At 39.9% G+C, this 16685-nt stretch overlaps 1 protein-coding gene across 1 annotated transcript; it reads left to right on the top strand.

Moving 5' to 3' along the window:
• The first annotated feature begins 1628 nt into the window (after nucleotides 1-1628).
• On the top strand, nucleotides 1629-16252 carry mblac1 (metallo-beta-lactamase domain containing 1). Its single transcript, XM_061913912.1, has 2 exons — nucleotides 1629-2097; nucleotides 15985-16252. Exons 1-2 carry the CDS (start codon nucleotides 1684-1686, stop codon nucleotides 16231-16233), a joined length of 663 nt encoding a protein of 220 aa, XP_061769896.1. The 5' UTR covers nucleotides 1629-1683; the 3' UTR covers nucleotides 16234-16252.
• Nucleotides 16253-16685: the final 433 nt, after the last annotated feature.

The raw sequence follows: 16685 nt of genomic DNA, 5'->3' as shown, positions 1-16685 counted from the left end.
ACCAGCTTGCTAGTAAATAAATACAATTTAAAAAATAGAGGCAGCTCACTGGTAAGTGCTGCTATTTGAGCTATTTTTAAAACAGGCCAGCGGGCTACTCATCTGGTCCTTACGTGCTACCTGGCGCCCGCGGGCACCACGTTGGTGACCTCTGGTCTATAATGTAAGACACAAAAGATAAAGAGCACTGTGTGATGATTATAAGTTCACCTTTTAAGCTTACAAAAATATTGATTTAAAATGGTTGTGTAGTGTCACCTCCTATTTTTGCGATGGCAGTAACAACCATGAATTGATCAACGTGGACCCCGAACTTAAACAAGTTGAACAACTTATTCGGTTGTCACCATTTAGTGGTCATTTATGGAATATGTACTGTACAGCGCAATCTACTAATAAAAGTCGTCTCAATCAATCACAAAAAAATTCAGGTCAGACCGGACATGTACTTCAGCCAAAATAAATTTTACATAAATGTCGATTTATGAAAGTAAGGCCTACATTTTGTGATTGGCTTAATGGGTTACAATTATCAATCAGATTTTGGAGTTGATTAAGAGTATAAAAGCCCTTAAATTGATACCCTTGTTAAAACATTTAAAGTGATTTAGGCAGCCCTTTTTGGCCTTTTTTTTCTCCATATTTTTTTAGTATATGTATTAGGGCTGTGAATCTTTGGGTGTCCCATGATTCGATTCAATATCAATTCTTGGGGGTCACGATTCGATAATATATCGATTTTTTCGATTCGATTCGATTCTCGATTCAAAAACGATATTTTTCCGATTCAAAACGATTCTGTATTCATTCAATACATAGGATTTCAGCAGGATCTACCCCAGTCTGCTGACATGCTAGCAGAGTAGTAGTAGTAGCTTTTTTTTAAAAAAGCTTATATATTTGTAAAGGACAATGTTTTATCAACTAATTGCAATAAGGTATATCTGTTTTAACTATTAAACGAGCCCAAAATATGACTTATTTTATCTTTGTGAAAATATTGGACACAGTGTGTTGTCAAGCTTATGAGATGCGATGCAAGTGTAAGCCACTTTGACACTTTATTTTTATTTTTATAAATGTCTAATGATAATGTAAATGAGATTTGAAATCACTGCTATGCTGAAATTATAACTAATATTGATACTGTTGTTGATCATATTCATATTTGTTTCACTACTTTTGGTTTGTTCTGCGTCGTGTTTGTGTCTCCTCTCAATTGCTCTGTTTATTGCAGTTCTGAGTGTTGCTGGGTCAGGTTTGGTTTTGGAATTGGATTGCATTTTTATGGTATTACTGTGTAGTGGTTTGTTGGATTGATTAAAAAAAATAGATTTAAAAAAAAAAAAAAAATCGATTCTGAATCGCACAACGTAAACGATTCGATTCGTATTCGAATCGATTTTTTCCCACACCCCTAATATGTATATACTTAAAAAAACGTTTTGTTATTGAACAACATACCTTTATCATTCACACACAATAGTCAAGACACTTTCAACGTCAAGGAAATAAAACAAAACCAAATATTGTTTTGTGTGAATCATAAAGGTATGTTTGCAGTTCAATTTAAAAAAAAAAGATAAAATAAAAAAATAAAAATAAAAAAAGGTCAGACCGGACATGAGACCGGATGTTTACAAAAGTTGTACATCCGGGAAGTCGAACTCGCAGCGTCTCCAAATGGCGTCAAGTGGTCAATTCCAACTAATTCCTCTGTCTGAATCACAAATGGACTTTCCTGGTTGTCCGTACTCCGTGTCCGTCCTTAAAGTAGGCTATTATCAACCTCAGCAGGACGGGACATTTAAGGCAGACGGAAGCATCACCTTAATAAGGGGACACAACAATAACAATATCCTGGTGGACACCGGGGGGCCATGGGACAGAAACTTCCTACTCAAGGCGCTAAAAGACCGGGGTTTGGAGCCCGGGGACATCCGCCTGGTCGTGGGGACTCACGGACATTCCGACCATGTTGGTAACCTCAGTCTTTTCCACTCGTCAGTTATGATAGTAGGACATGACATAAGTCAAGGGGACATTTATACACCCAGCACGTTTGCACAGGGGTGCCCACACGTCGTGGACGAGCACGTAAGTGTTAAATTATGTTCTTTTCCACACACGGACTAGATAATTGATTATTTAGACCAGGGGTGTCAAACTCATTTTAGATTGGAGGCCACATGGAGAAAAATCTACTCGTAAGTGGGCCGGACTGGTAAAATCACGGCACGATAACCTAAAAATAAAGACGAACGATTATTGTTGTCTTTGTTTAAAATAGAACAAGCAAAATCTGAAAATGTACATATTATGTTTGTTTACACTTACATGTTGCAGTTAATACTAGTATTCTGTGTTTATTTGTCGTTATTTATTCTTTCTAAATAGATTACGTGATAATGTTCATCAGTCAACTCATTAGTCCTCATTTTCAATCTATCAAGATAAAAAAATAATATCAAAATCAAATTACAGGATGTTACAGTTGTGATCAAAATTATTCAACCCCCACACAATTTTGGTGTTTTAGCAAGTAGGACATTTATTCTGTATTTTGTTTATAGTCATATCAAATAAAGATGCATTAAATAGACAAATGCAACTTGAATTACAACATTATATTTTGTAACATACCAAACAGTGTAATTTCTCTTAATATCTCATTGACAAAATTATTCAACCCCTTGAAGATCGTAACTCTTAAGAACAGAATTTGAATAAGGTCTTTTTAATCAGGTGTTGAAAACACCTGTAGATGTAATTAGAACCATAACGAGCAACTCATTGAAAAAGACTGTGACGCTCAGCTTCTTGTAGATGGTCAATGGTGTATTTGCAACATGGTGAAGTCCAGGGAGTGGTCAAAGAAGTCAAGAGAGGAGGTAATTTCTCTTCATAAGAAAGGATATGGATATAAGAAAATAGCAAAGACATCACATATTCCAAGAGACACAGTTGGGAGCATAATTCACAAGTTGAAAGCTAAAGGCACAGTGGAAACACTACCTGGGCGTGGTAGAAAGAGGATGCTGTGTGCAACTGCTGTCCGGTATTTGAAGCGTACAGTGGTGAAAACCCCCCGGGTAACAGCTGAGGAACTACAACAGGACATTGCAGAGGGGGGAACGCAGGTTTCGTCCCAGACAATAAGGCGCGCACTACGAGATGATGGCCTCCATGCCAGAACTCCCAGGCGCACCCCACTTCTGACTACCAGGCACAAGAAAATAGACTCCAGTATGCCAAAAATAATCTGGACAAACCCCAAAGGTTTTGAGAAACAGTTCTATGGAGTGATGAGACAAAACTGGAACTCTTTGGGCCTATGAATAAACGAAAAAATGAAGCTTACAAAGAGAAGAACACCTTGCCTACTGTTAAGCATGGTGGGGGGTCAATCATGCTCTGGGGCTGTTTCTCTGCCTCAGGTACCGGGAATCTCCAGCGCGTTCAAGGCATTATGAATTCTATTTCCTACCAGGATATATTAGCTGCAAATGTCATGAAGTCAGTGACGAAGCTGAGGCTTGGGAGACGTTGGACCTTCCAACAGGACAACGATCCCAAGCATACCTCCAAATCAACATCAGAGTGGTTGCAGAAGAAGGGCTGGAAGACTCTGGAGTGGCCTTCACAGTCGCCAGACCTAAATCCTATAGAAAACCTGTGGTGGGACTTGAAGAAGGCAGTTGCAGCACGCAAGGCCAAGAATATGAATAAACTGGAGGCTTTTGCCCAAGAGGAATGGGCTAAAATACCTGTAGATCGTTGCAAGAAGCTTGTGTCCGGTTATGTATCACATTTGAAGGCTGCAATTACTGCCAAAGGGTGTTTTACTAAGTACTAAAGATGCATGTAACTAGGAGGTTGAATAATTTTGTCAATGAGATATTAAGAAAAATGTCCTTTTTTGGTATTTTGTAAAATACAGTGTTACAATTGAAGTTGCATTTGTCTATTTGACACATCTTTATTTGATATGACTATAAACAAAATACGGAATAAATGTCCAACTTGCTAATACACCAAAATTGTGTGGGGGTTGAATTATTCTGATCACAACTGTATTTATGTAGTTTGCTCATTTTCCTCGACTAGTGCACTAACATATTTTGTTGTTTATTTTGTAGCATAATCTACAAAGATACAAATAATTGCTATTGTGACATCTCGTGGACACATTTAGAACTGTTTATTTAATTCAAAAATTTTGGCTCATTTTTATACTCAGCAAACTCATCCGGCGGGCCGGATAAAACCTGTTCGGGGGCCGTACGTTTGACACCCCTGATTTAGACCGTTTGTTCAACTTCGGCAGACATGTTCAAAACTGTACAACAGCACGAGCCCTATTCCTTTTCTGGTGCATCACTCAATAAAGTCCCTGTTGCAACAAAAACAATAGTTCCTAGTAAAAGAGAAAGTCAAACACAAATACAAATAGACAGAATACAAATTGAAAGAGTAAATGAAACCAAATTTCTAGGTATAATGATTGATGAAAAATTTAACTAGAAATCTCATGTAAAAAATATACAACATAAAGTTGTAAGAAACACGTCAATAATGAATAAAGCTAAATATTTTCTAGAGCTGGGGTCACCAACGCGGTGCCCGCGGGCACTAGGTCGCCCGTAAGGACCAGATGAGTCGCCCACTGGCCTGTTCTAAAAATAGCTCAAATAGCAGCACTTACCAATGAGCTGCCTCTATTTTTTTAATTGTATTTAGTTACTAACAAGCTGGTCTTGCTTTGCTCGACATTTTTAATTCTAAGAGAGACACAACTCAAATAGAATTTGAAAATCCAAGAAAATATTTTAAAGACTTGGTCTTCACTCGTTTAAATAAATTCATTAGTTTTTTTTACTTTGCTTCTTATAACTTTCAGAAAGACAATTTTAGAGAAAAAAATACAACCTTAAAATGATTATAGGATTTTTAAATATAAGTTTTTTTCATAATTCATTCTCTACAAAAAACCTTCCGTAAAAGGAAAAAAAATGTACGACGGAATGACAGACACAAATACCCATTTTTTTAATATATATACATTTATTTATTAAAGGTAAATAAAAAAAAAAGGTAAATTGAGCAAATTGGCTATTTCTGGCAATTTATTTAATTGTGTATCAAACTGGTTGGAAGCCCTTTGCATTAATCAGTACACAAGAAGTAGCTCTTGGTTTCAAAAATGTTGGTGACCCCTAATTTAGACTGTTTGTTGAACTTCGGCAGACATGCTCAAAACTGTACAACAACACGAGCCCAATTCCTTTTCCGGTGCATCACTCAATAAAGTCCCTATTGCAACACAAACAATAGTTCCTAGGGAACATATAACGTTCATGTCTTCAAAGGCCTACTGAAATGAGATTTTCTTATTTAAACGGGGATAGCAGGTCCATTCTATGTGTCACACTTGATCATTTCGCGATGTCGCCATATTTTTGCTGAAAGGATTTAGTAGAGAACATTGACGATAAAGTTCGCAATTTTTGGTCGCTAATAAAAAACCCTTGCCTGTACCGGAAGTAACAGACGATGTGCGCGTGACGTCAGGGGTAGTAGGGCTCCTCACATCCTCACATTGTTTACAATCATAGCCAGCAGCAGCTAGAGCTATTCGGACCGAGAAAGTGACAATTTCCCATTAATTTGAGCGAGGGTGAAAGATTTGTGGATGAGGATCTTGAGATTGAAGGACTAGAAAATAAAAAGTTTAAAAAAAAGGCGATTGCAGATGTTATTACACACATTTACTATGATAATTCTGGAAAATCCCTCATCTGCCTATTGTGTTAGTGTTTTAGTGAGATTAAATAGTACCTTTAAAGTCGGAGGGGTGTGGCCACGGGTACGTGTGTTGACCCAGTGTTTATGAGGCAAGTCACGCTGCTGGAAGCTCCGCTGATGTCACCGACGTCGCCGGTAAGACCAAACTTATTACCACAATTTTCTCACCGAAAACTGCTGGTTGACATTTGGTCAGGATTCATGTTCGCTTGACCACTCTGATCCATAGTAAAGCTTCGCCTTCGGGAATTTTAAACAAGGAAACACCGTGTGTTTGTGTGGCTAAAGGCTAAAGCTTCCCACCTCCATCTTTCTACTTTGACTTCTCCATTATTAATTAAACAAATTGCAAAAGATTCAGTAACACAGATGTCCAGAATACTGTTTAATTATGCGATTAAAGCAGACTACTTATAGCTTGGATCGGGCTGGAAAATAATTTCCGCTACAACCCGAGACGTCAAACGCACGCGTCATCATACGAGTCATCATACCGCGACATTTTCAACACGACACTTTGCGGTAAATTTTAAATTGTAATTTAGTAAACTAAAAAGGCCGTATTGGCATGTGTTGCAATGTTAATATTTCATCATTGATATATAAACTATCAGACTGTGTGGCCGGTAGTAGTGGGTTTCAGTAGGCCTTTAAGACCCACCTTTTTGAGTTGGATTTTACCTGAAATTAATTATTTTGTTGAAGTCACTTGTATTTAACTTTTTATCCTTATTATATTTTGTTTAGTTGTATTTATTTGTTTACTGTAATATACAAACCCCGTTTCCATATGTGTTGGGAAATTGTGTTAGATGTAAATATAAACGTAATACATCCATCCATCCATCCATTTTCTACCGCTTATTCCCTTTCGGGGTCGCGGGGGGCGCTGGCGCCTATCTCAGCTACAATCGGGCGGAAGGCAGGGTACACCCTGGACAAGTCGCCACCTCATCGCAGGGCCAACACAGATAGCCAGACAACATTCACACTCACATTCACACACTAGGGCCAATTTAGTGTTGCCAATTAACCTATCCCCAGGTGCATGTCTTTGGAAGTGGGAGGAAGCCGGAGTACCCGGAGGGAACCCACGCATTCACGGGGAGAACATGCAAACTCCACACAGGAAGATCCCGAGCCTGGATTTGAACCCAGGACTGCAGGAACTTCGTATTGTGAGGCAGACGCACTAACCCCTCTGCCACCGTAATACAATGATTTGCAAATCCTTTTCAACCCACATTCAATTGAATGCACTACAAAGACAAAATATTTGATGTTCAAACTCATAAACTTAATTTTTTTCTTGCAAATAATAATTAACTTAGAATTTCATGGCTGCAACACGTGCCAAAGTAGTTGGGGAAGGGCATGTTCACCACTGTGTTACATCACCCGTTCTTTTAACAACACTCAAAAAATGTTTGGGAACTGAGGAAACTAGTTGTTGAAGCTTTGAAAGTGGAATTCTTTCCCATTCTTGTTTTATGTAGAGCTTCAGTCGTTCAACAGTCCGGGGTCTCCGCTGTCATATTTTACGCTTCATAATGCGCCACAAATTTTCGATGGGAGACAGGTCTTGACTGCAGGCGGGCCAGGAAAGTACCTGCACTCTTTTTTTCGAAGCCACGCTGTTGTAACACGTGCTGAATGTGGCTTGGCATTGTCTTGCTGAAATAAGCAGGGGCGTCCATTAAAAAGACGGCGCTTAGATAGCAGCATATGTTGTTCCAAAACCTGTATGTACCTTTCAGCATTAATGGTGCCTTCACAGATGTGTAAGTTACCCATGCCTTGGGCACTAATGCACCCCCGTACCATCACAAATTCTGGATTTTGAACTTTGCGTCGATAACAGTCTGGATGGTTCGTTTCCCCTTTGGTCCGGTTCACACAATGTTGAATATTTCCAAAAACAATTTGAAATGTGGACTCGTCAGACCACAGAACACTTTTCCACTTTGCATCAGTCCATCTTAGATGACCTCAGGCTCAGCGAAGCTGGGGGCGTTTCTACATGTTCTTGATTCTCAGACCTGGGCAAATTAAGGCCCGTTGAATTTTTCAATCTGGCCCGCCGGACACTTCCCAATAATTTTTTTAGATCTTTAAGATGGAAATTTTAGCTGCCATGTTTTCAAATGACCGTAAGTCTTGAACTATACAAAGTATTTCAATGGTTGGAATCCGCGCTTATGTTGATATACCAGTTACTATGGTAATATAATTAGTTACTATGGTAATCTAATTAGTTACAATGGTAATCTACGTCACAGCAGCTCAGACAAGCACCAAGCAGTGTGGGCGGGAAAAATTTTCACAGACGCGGAAGGAGATTTTCACAACAAAGTTCTAAAGCTTTGTGATATATAGAAAATAATAGAAAGTACTTTATTGATCCCTGCGGGAAATTCAGCAAATATCAGATATATCAGATTTTAGGTGGGTTTATCGTGTACCCTTCGCGTTCATATTTCACTGTTTGTAAAATTTTTGTTGCGTTTCACTTGATTGTAAAAAATGTTGATCGAAAGGCGGTGTGACATTGATATTTTGTCAATATTCAGTGTTTTAACAAGCATAGAAAAATGTAAAAATTCCATTCTTTTTTTTAAGGCAGTCTGTCATAATGTTTTTAGCATTCAATTAGACATTATTGGGAGGTTTTGTTTTAGTGTGTCTAAAAATAGGTACACCGGCCCCCAGGACATATTTTTTTTCGCTAAATGTGGCCCCCGAGTCAAAATGATTGCCCAGGCCTGCTCGAGGGCCTATCGTTACATAAAACACATAACGCAGAATAGGTAATAAAAAGAGCTGTAACTGAGCTATCAGATCTTGTTATTGTAATGCCTACATTAGAACGGTCCCTGGTGCAAAAAAGGTTGGGGACCCCTGATATAGAGTATCTTCGACGTGGCGCAGTGGAAGAGTGGCCGTGCGCAACCCGAGGGTCCCTGGTTTAATCCCCACCTAGTACCAACTTCGTCACATCCGTTGTGTCCTGAGTAAGACACTTCACCCTTGCTCCTGATAGGTGTTGGTTAGCGCCTTGCATGGCAGCTCCCTCCATCAGTGTGTGAATGTATGTATGAATGGGTAAATGTCGAAGTAGTGTCAAAGCGCTTTGAGTACCTTGAAGGTAGAAAAGCGCTATACAAGTACAACCCATTTATCATTTATTCGATAGGCGTTTTTGCAGGGGTAAAACCGCTGAGCACTCCTGTCATACACAGTAGAGCAGAGGTCTTCAACAGGGGGTCCAGGACCTCCAAGGGATCCGTAGAAGTACTGGAGGGGGGTCGTAAAATAGTTGTTGATTTGACTTTCAAAAGATAAATGAGCTAACCGGGGGAAAGGAAGAGGCTTAATGAAAAGTTCAGTTGGAGCTCCACACATCTGCTCGCTACATAGTCAAATGGGAAGGGTTTTGACTTTTTTCCTACCCGATAAAGAAATATCCAGAAACAGTTAGTGATATCGGAATGACTTGGTCAAACCTTGGGAAAGCAGCAATACAGCATCATTCACAAAATACACCCATTTCAAGAGTAATCTGTAACCAAAAGACAAATACAATATAAATGAGTGATCTTTGCCATTAGAACAGTCCTTGTCTTATGTTCTTGGAATGTGTGTCAGGTATGTGAGAATAACTAAGCGGAGATATCTCTGCACGGCACGAAAAATGCATCAGCGGGATATAAAAGTGTCTTATCTTTTAGACATAAAACTAGACCAGGCAGTTAAGGTGAGTCAACACAACTTAAGGCATATTAAAGGCCTACTGAAATGAGATTTTCTTATTTAAACGGGGATAGCAGGTCCATTCTATGTGTCATACTTGATCATTTCGCGATATTGCCATATTTTTGCTGAAAGGATTTAGTAGAGAACATCGACGATAAAGTTCGCAACTCTTGGTGCTGATAAAAAAGCCTCGCCTTTACCGGAAGTCGCAGAAGACGACGTCACAAGGGTGAGGGTTCCTCACGTCCTCACATTGTTTCCAATGGGAGCCTCCAGCAGCAAGAGTTATTCGGACCGAGAAAACGACAATTTCCCCATTAATTTGAGCGAGGATGAAAGATTCGTGGATGATGATATTGATAGTGAAGTACTAGTAAAAAATAAAATAAAATAAAAAGCGACGGCTCCGGGCGGCGGCAGTGTGAGCGTTTCAGATGTAATTAGACAAATTTACTTGGATAATTCTGGAAGATCCCTTATCTGCTTATTGTTTTAATAGTGTTTTAGTGAGATTGTAAAGACATACCTCGAGGTGGGATGGCTGCGGTGAACACGCAGTGTCTCAGAGAGAAGCCGAGGAGCCAAGCTCACAGCTGCCTTTTGAACAGTTACTGAAGGAGGACGAATAATCCAATGATGTCTCCGGTAAGATGTACATCACAATTTTCCCGTCCAAAAACATGCTGGTTGACGTAGAGAAACATGTTCGCTTGACCGCTCTGTGTTAAAAACAAAGAAACACCGGCTGTGTCTCGGTGCTAAAGACAGCTGCAATACACTGCTTTCCACCAACAGCATTGTTCTTTATAGTCTCCATTATTAATTGAACAAATCGCAAAAGATTCAGCAACACAGATGTCCAAATTACTGTGTAATTATGCGAAGAAAAGAGACGACTTTTAGCCGTAACTGGTGCTGAGCTAATAGTTCCTGACAGTCCGTGACGTCACGCGCACGCGTCATCATTCCGCAACGTTTCCAAAAAAACTCCGCGGGAAATTTAAAATTGCAATTTAGTGAACTAAACCGGCCATATTGGCATGTGTTGCAATGTTAATATTTCATCATTGATATATAAACTATCAGACTGCGTGGTCGGTAGTAGTGGATTTCAGTAGGCCTTTAAGGCATATAAAGACTGTTAATTGTTGCTAGACAAGAGATTGTGGCATCGGCGGCGATGACCAAGAAGAACGCGGAGTTGGAATATAATTACAACACTTTATGTTCATATTTATATACATATTTATATAATATTTGCATATTTATATAACATGTAACTACAAGCTCCATTCACAAACAGAGTCCCATTGCTTTTATGAGCGGTCGAACGAGTCAAAAGCCGGAAAAAAAAAATTTTGTTTTATTTATTTGTGGTGGCCGTAATTCTTTCGTGGCTGGTCGCCACAAATAATGTGTGGGAAACCCTGACAGGCTCTTCCTACTCTTTCTTGTCTCCTTCTCACAGACAGCATGCACACCTTCTTACATATGTCACATACGTATACGCCCTCGCAGGAGAGGTTGCAGCATGGGTAACATTGGCTGTGATGCTAGAGGGGTGCTGCAAGTGGTAGTACAAGAGAAAGAAGGTGCAAATCTGGTAACAAATTAAGGAATAATTAATTCCTAAGAAAAACAGCACGGGGTGCATCGTCTGGCGGTGGCTTGGCTTCAAACGGGAATATGTCGAACTAGTATGCGGCAAACGTGTTGCTACAAAAAGTAACACCTACTGCTAATTTGTCGCATCATTTGAAAAGTCACCCGCTAGAGAATGAAGAGTGCTTAAAACTGCATGTCAACAACTCCGTTCGGTGCCATACCCACAATATGCCGAAGCAACCATTTCCAGATCGTATGAAAAAAATAGTCAACAACAGAATTTAATAACATCCGTAGTAACCTACCACATAGCGAAGGACGTACACTATTTGATTTCCTGTTACGCAGCTCATTTTTATTTGACACTCATTGAAATATCTTGTGAGACATCATGCACAAAAGTGCACTTTATTTGTTTTAAACTATTGTAGTGGCGTTCTGTACAAAAAGTGCACTTTAATTAAGTGTTTTGATATGTCATCTTAGTGACATCATGCACAAAAGTGCACTAATAGCTTGTTTTAAAATGTATCTGACAATCTTGCACTTTCTGTTTTGAAATGACATGAATGTTTGAGCCACTGCTTAATAACTGTTTAATAAATACAGTTTTGGTCAATTGACTTAATTTTGATTTCCCTCTCTGCATGAAAGTTTAAAATGAGTTTAAAATATTTCCTGCAGTATGAACAAGAATGTTTTAATGTAGACACAAAGAATCATCATACTGCTGTGATTATATGCATCAAGTGTTCATTCAAGGCTAAGGCAAAATATAAAGATTTATGTCGTGTATCGTGATATGGCTTAAACATATTGGGATATTAATAAAAAGCCATATCATCCAGCCCTAGCGTTATTCTTCTGCTTCTTTTTCTGGCGGCACGCAGGCGTTTGCAGCGACTTCTGTCTTTTTAACGACTGAGGAAAGAGGAAGGGACTTATGCCATAAAGCAAAATCAGCATATTTGTTGTTGTTTGTGTGGCAGGGTTCCTGCCCCCCTTCTCAAAGTTCTAAGTGCCAGTAAAAGCTATACAGACCCCCTCTGGCTAGATAGAGGTGTCGTTCAACTAGTTGGAGGTTCATGTATCATCCCAAAAGTTATGGAAATATGTTACAAAGGTTGAAAAGTTACTTATTTTGGAATTTTGACAATATTTGCAATCCTTATGTAAGAGAAGAACACATGTTTTTCCTTTTTAATGCATTCTGAATATGAATTCAATGCGATCAAAAGCCTACTTACAATGGAGCCTATGGGCGTTGTTCTATTCTGCTTATAAAGCCCTTTAAATAACCATCCATTAAGGTTGTATATACACACTGTAATTATATATGTCCTGTAGTAACAGGCACATTCATACTAACATGTAATATTTATGTATTTTGATAATTTTAAGCATTTGAAGGCACAATATTTCAAAAACGCATCACAATGTTTACGTATTAACATCACTGAATATTACTCACTGCAGACTTTATGAGAGCCAACAAACATAAGAAAACATCACTTACTGGACAAGGTCTGCTGTCATTAGGATGCCGACTGTTAAGACGTTCATGTGTTTCTGTTTAGATGAAGAATGACTCATAATTTTAAGGAAGAAAAAAGGTAAAACCAAGCGTCTTTTCGTGTCTTTCTCACCATTTCTGGGTCTACATTGACTGCTTAATTTGACCAACTCGTCAGATTATGTCGTCATTCTTCTATCCGAGTGGAAAACATGATTTACAAACCCCGTTTCCATGTGAGTTGGGACATTGTGTTAGATGTAAATATAAACGGAATACAATGATTTGCAAATCCTTTTCAACCCATATTCAGTTGAATATGGTAGAAAGACAACATATTTGATGTTCAAACTGATAAACATTTTATTTTTTTGCAAATAATCATTAACTTTAGAATTTGATGCCAGCAACACGTGATAAAGACGTTGGGAAAGGTGGCAATAAATACTGATAAAGTTGAGGAATGCTCATCAAACACTTATTTGGAACATCCCACATGTGTGCAGACTAATTGGGAACAGGTGGGTGCCATGATTGGGTATAAAAACAGCTTCCCAAAAAATGCTCAGTCTTTCACAAGAAAGGATGGGGCGAAGTACACCCCTTTGTCCAGAACTGCGTGAGCAAATAGTCAAACAGTTTAAGAACAACGTTTCTTAAAGTGCAATTGCAAGAAATTTAGGGATTTCAACATCTACGGTCCATAATATTATCAGAAGGTTCAGAGAATCTGGAGAAATCACTCCACGTAAGCGGCATGGCTGGAAACCAACATTCAATCAATTAATCAATCAATGTTTACTTATATAGCCCTAAATCACTAGTGTCTCAAAGGGCTGCACAAACCACTACGACATCCTCGGTAGGCCCACATAAGGGCAAGGAAAACTCACACCCAGTGGGACGTCGGTGACGATGACTATGAGAACCTTGGAGAGGAGGAAAGCAATGGATGTCGAGCGGGTCTAACATGATACTGTGAAAGTTCAATCCATAATGGATCCAACACAGTCGCAAGAGTCCAGTCCAAAGCAGATCCAACACAGCAGCGAGAGTCCCGTTCACAGCGGAGCCAGCAGGAAAACATCCCAAGTGGAGGCGGATCAGCAGCGCAGAGATGTCCCCAGCCGATACACAGGCGAGCAGTACATGGCCACCGGATCGGACCGGACCCCCTCCACAAGGGAGAGTGGGACATAGGAGAAAAAGAAAAGAAACGGCAGATCAACTGGTCGAAAAAGGGAGTCTATTTAAAGGCTAGAGTATTCAAATGAGTTTTAAGGTGAGACTTAAATGCTTCTACTGAGGTGGCATCTTGAACTGTTACCGGGAGGGCATTCCAGAGTACTGGAGCCCGAAATGAAAACGCTCTATAGCCCACAGACTTTTTTTGGGCTTTGGGAATCACTAATAAGCCGGAGTCCTTTGAACGCAGATTTCTTGCCGGGACATATGGTACAATACAATCGGCAAGATAGGATGGAGCTGGACCGTGTAGTATTTTATACGTAAGTAGTAAAACCTTAAAGTCACATCTTAAGTGCACAGGAAGCCAGTGCAGTTGAGCCAGTACAGGCGTAATGTGATCAAACTTTCTTGTTCTTGTCAAAAGTCTAGCAGCCGCATTTTGTACCAACTGTAATTTTTTAATGCTAGACATGGGGAGACCCGAAAATAATACGTTACAGTAATCGAGACGAGACGTAACAAACGCATGGATAATGATCTCAGCGTCTTTAGTGGACAGAATGGAGCGAATTTTAGCGATATTACGGAGATGAAAGAAGGCCGTTTTAGTAACGCTTTTAATGTGTGTCTCAAAGGAGAGAGTTGGGTCGAAGATAATACCCAGATTCTTTACCGTGTCGCCTTGTTTAATTGTTTGGTTGTCAAATGTTAGAGTTGTATCATTAAATAGAGGTCGGTGTCTAGCAGGACCGATAACCAGCATTTCCGTTTTTTTGGCGTTGAGTTGCAAAAAGTTAGCGGACATCCATTGTTTAATTTCATTAAGACACGCCTCCAGCTGACTACAATCCGGCGTGTTGGTCAGCTTTAGGGGCATGTAGAGTTGGGTGTCATCAGCATAACAGTGAAAGCTAATACCGTATTTGCGTATGATGTCACCTAGCAGCAGCATGTAGATGCTGAAGAGTGCAGGGCCAAGGACCGAACCCTGGGGAACTCCACACGTTACCTTAACATAGTCCGAGGTCATTGAATAACAGGTGACATTCGATCCCTCAGACGGCACTGTATCAAAAACCTACATCAATCTCTCAAGGATATCACCACATGGGCTCAGGAACACTTCAAAAAACCACTGTCACTAAATACAGTCCGTCGCTACATCTGTAAGTTAAAGCTCTATTATGCAAAGCGAAAGCCATTCATCAATAACATCCAAAAACGCCGCCGGCTTCTTTGGGCCCGAGATCATCTAAGATGGACTGATGCAAAGTGGAAAAGTGTTCTGTGGTCTGACGAGTCCACATTTTAAATTTTCGGAAATATTCGACACGGTGTCATCCGGACCAAAGGGGACGCGAACCATCCAGACTGTTATCAACGGAAGGTTCAAAAGCCAGCATCTGTGATGGTATGGGGCTGCATTAGTGCCCAAGGCATGGGTAACTTACACATCTGTGAAGGCACCATTAATGCTGTAAGGTACATACAGGTTATGGAACAACATATGCTGCCATCTAAGCGCCGTCTTTTTCATGGACGCCCCTGCTTATTTCAGCAAGAAAATGCCAAGCCACATTCAGCACGTGTTACAACAGCGTGGCTTCGTAAAAAAAAGAGTGCGGGTACTTGGGCCTGCAGTCCAGACTTGTTTTCCATCGTAAATGTGTGGCGCATTATTAAGAGTAAAATACAACCGCGGCCCGGACTGTTGAACGACTGAAGCTCTACATAAATTAAGAATGGGAAAGAATTCCGCTTTCAAAGCTTCAACATTTAGTTTCCTCAGTTCCCAAACGTTTATTGAGTGTTTTTAAAAGAAAAGGTGATGTAACACAGTGGTGAACATGCCCTTTCCCAACTACTTTGGCACATGTTGCAGCCATGAAATTCTAAGCTAATTATTATTTGCAAAAAAAAAAAGTTTATGAGTTTGAACATCAAATATCTTGTCTTTGTAGTGCATTCAATTGAATATGGGTTGAAAAGGATTTGCAAATCATTGTATTCCGTTTATATTTACATCTAATACAATTTCCCAACTCATATGGAAAAGGGGTTTGTTTTTAATTTTACAACTTTTTGACGTCATTCATTATTGTCGCTTTTGTTGTCTTCAGGTGTGTGTACTACCCACTCCTGGCCACACGGGGCAGGACGTGAGCGTGCAGGTGAGAGGGATGTCAGTTGGCACGCTACTGGTCGCCGGAGACCTATTTGACAGCTGTTGTGATGAGGACACCTGGCGCCACCTGAGCGCCAACACTGCAGTACAGGAAGCGAGTCGCCACAAGGCGTTGCAGACAGCAGATGTCATCGTACCAGGACATGGCGTTCCTTTTCGGGTCCTCAGGAATTCATTTTTGTAATAAATAATTGATAATGCTACACCCAGCGAACATTCTTTTCCAAGTACTAGATCTACTGGTGTCCTTTGTGTCACACGGTGACTCAGTTCCTTTATTCAGGAGGACACACTCCTGTTCGTTTGAAAAGATTGAACTCCAGAGGCCGAGTCCTTCAATTGCAAGTTCAGTAGCGACAGAATCAAACAATCCGAGTGATACATGTATAGACGCCTCAGTTTACGAGTTGTGTAGAAATGATGTGCCTCCATAATTTTTTACTTTTACTCTCTGCAAGTATGGTCGACAGATAGCTTGAAAAGTGATCCTGAATACTGTATTTTTCGGGCTATAAGGCGCGCTTAAAATCCTTTTAACTTTCTCAAAACACGACAGTGCGCCTTATAACTCGGTGCGCCTAATGTACGGAATAAATGTTAAATGAGTTATACTTGTACAGTGTTGCGGTTTTCTAC

This window comes from Nerophis ophidion, linkage group LG10 (genome assembly GCF_033978795.1).
Source record: "Nerophis ophidion isolate RoL-2023_Sa linkage group LG10, RoL_Noph_v1.0, whole genome shotgun sequence".
NCBI classification, from domain to species: Eukaryota; Metazoa; Chordata; class Actinopteri; order Syngnathiformes; family Syngnathidae; genus Nerophis; species Nerophis ophidion.
This window is presented reverse-complemented; position numbering and strand designations above follow the sequence as displayed.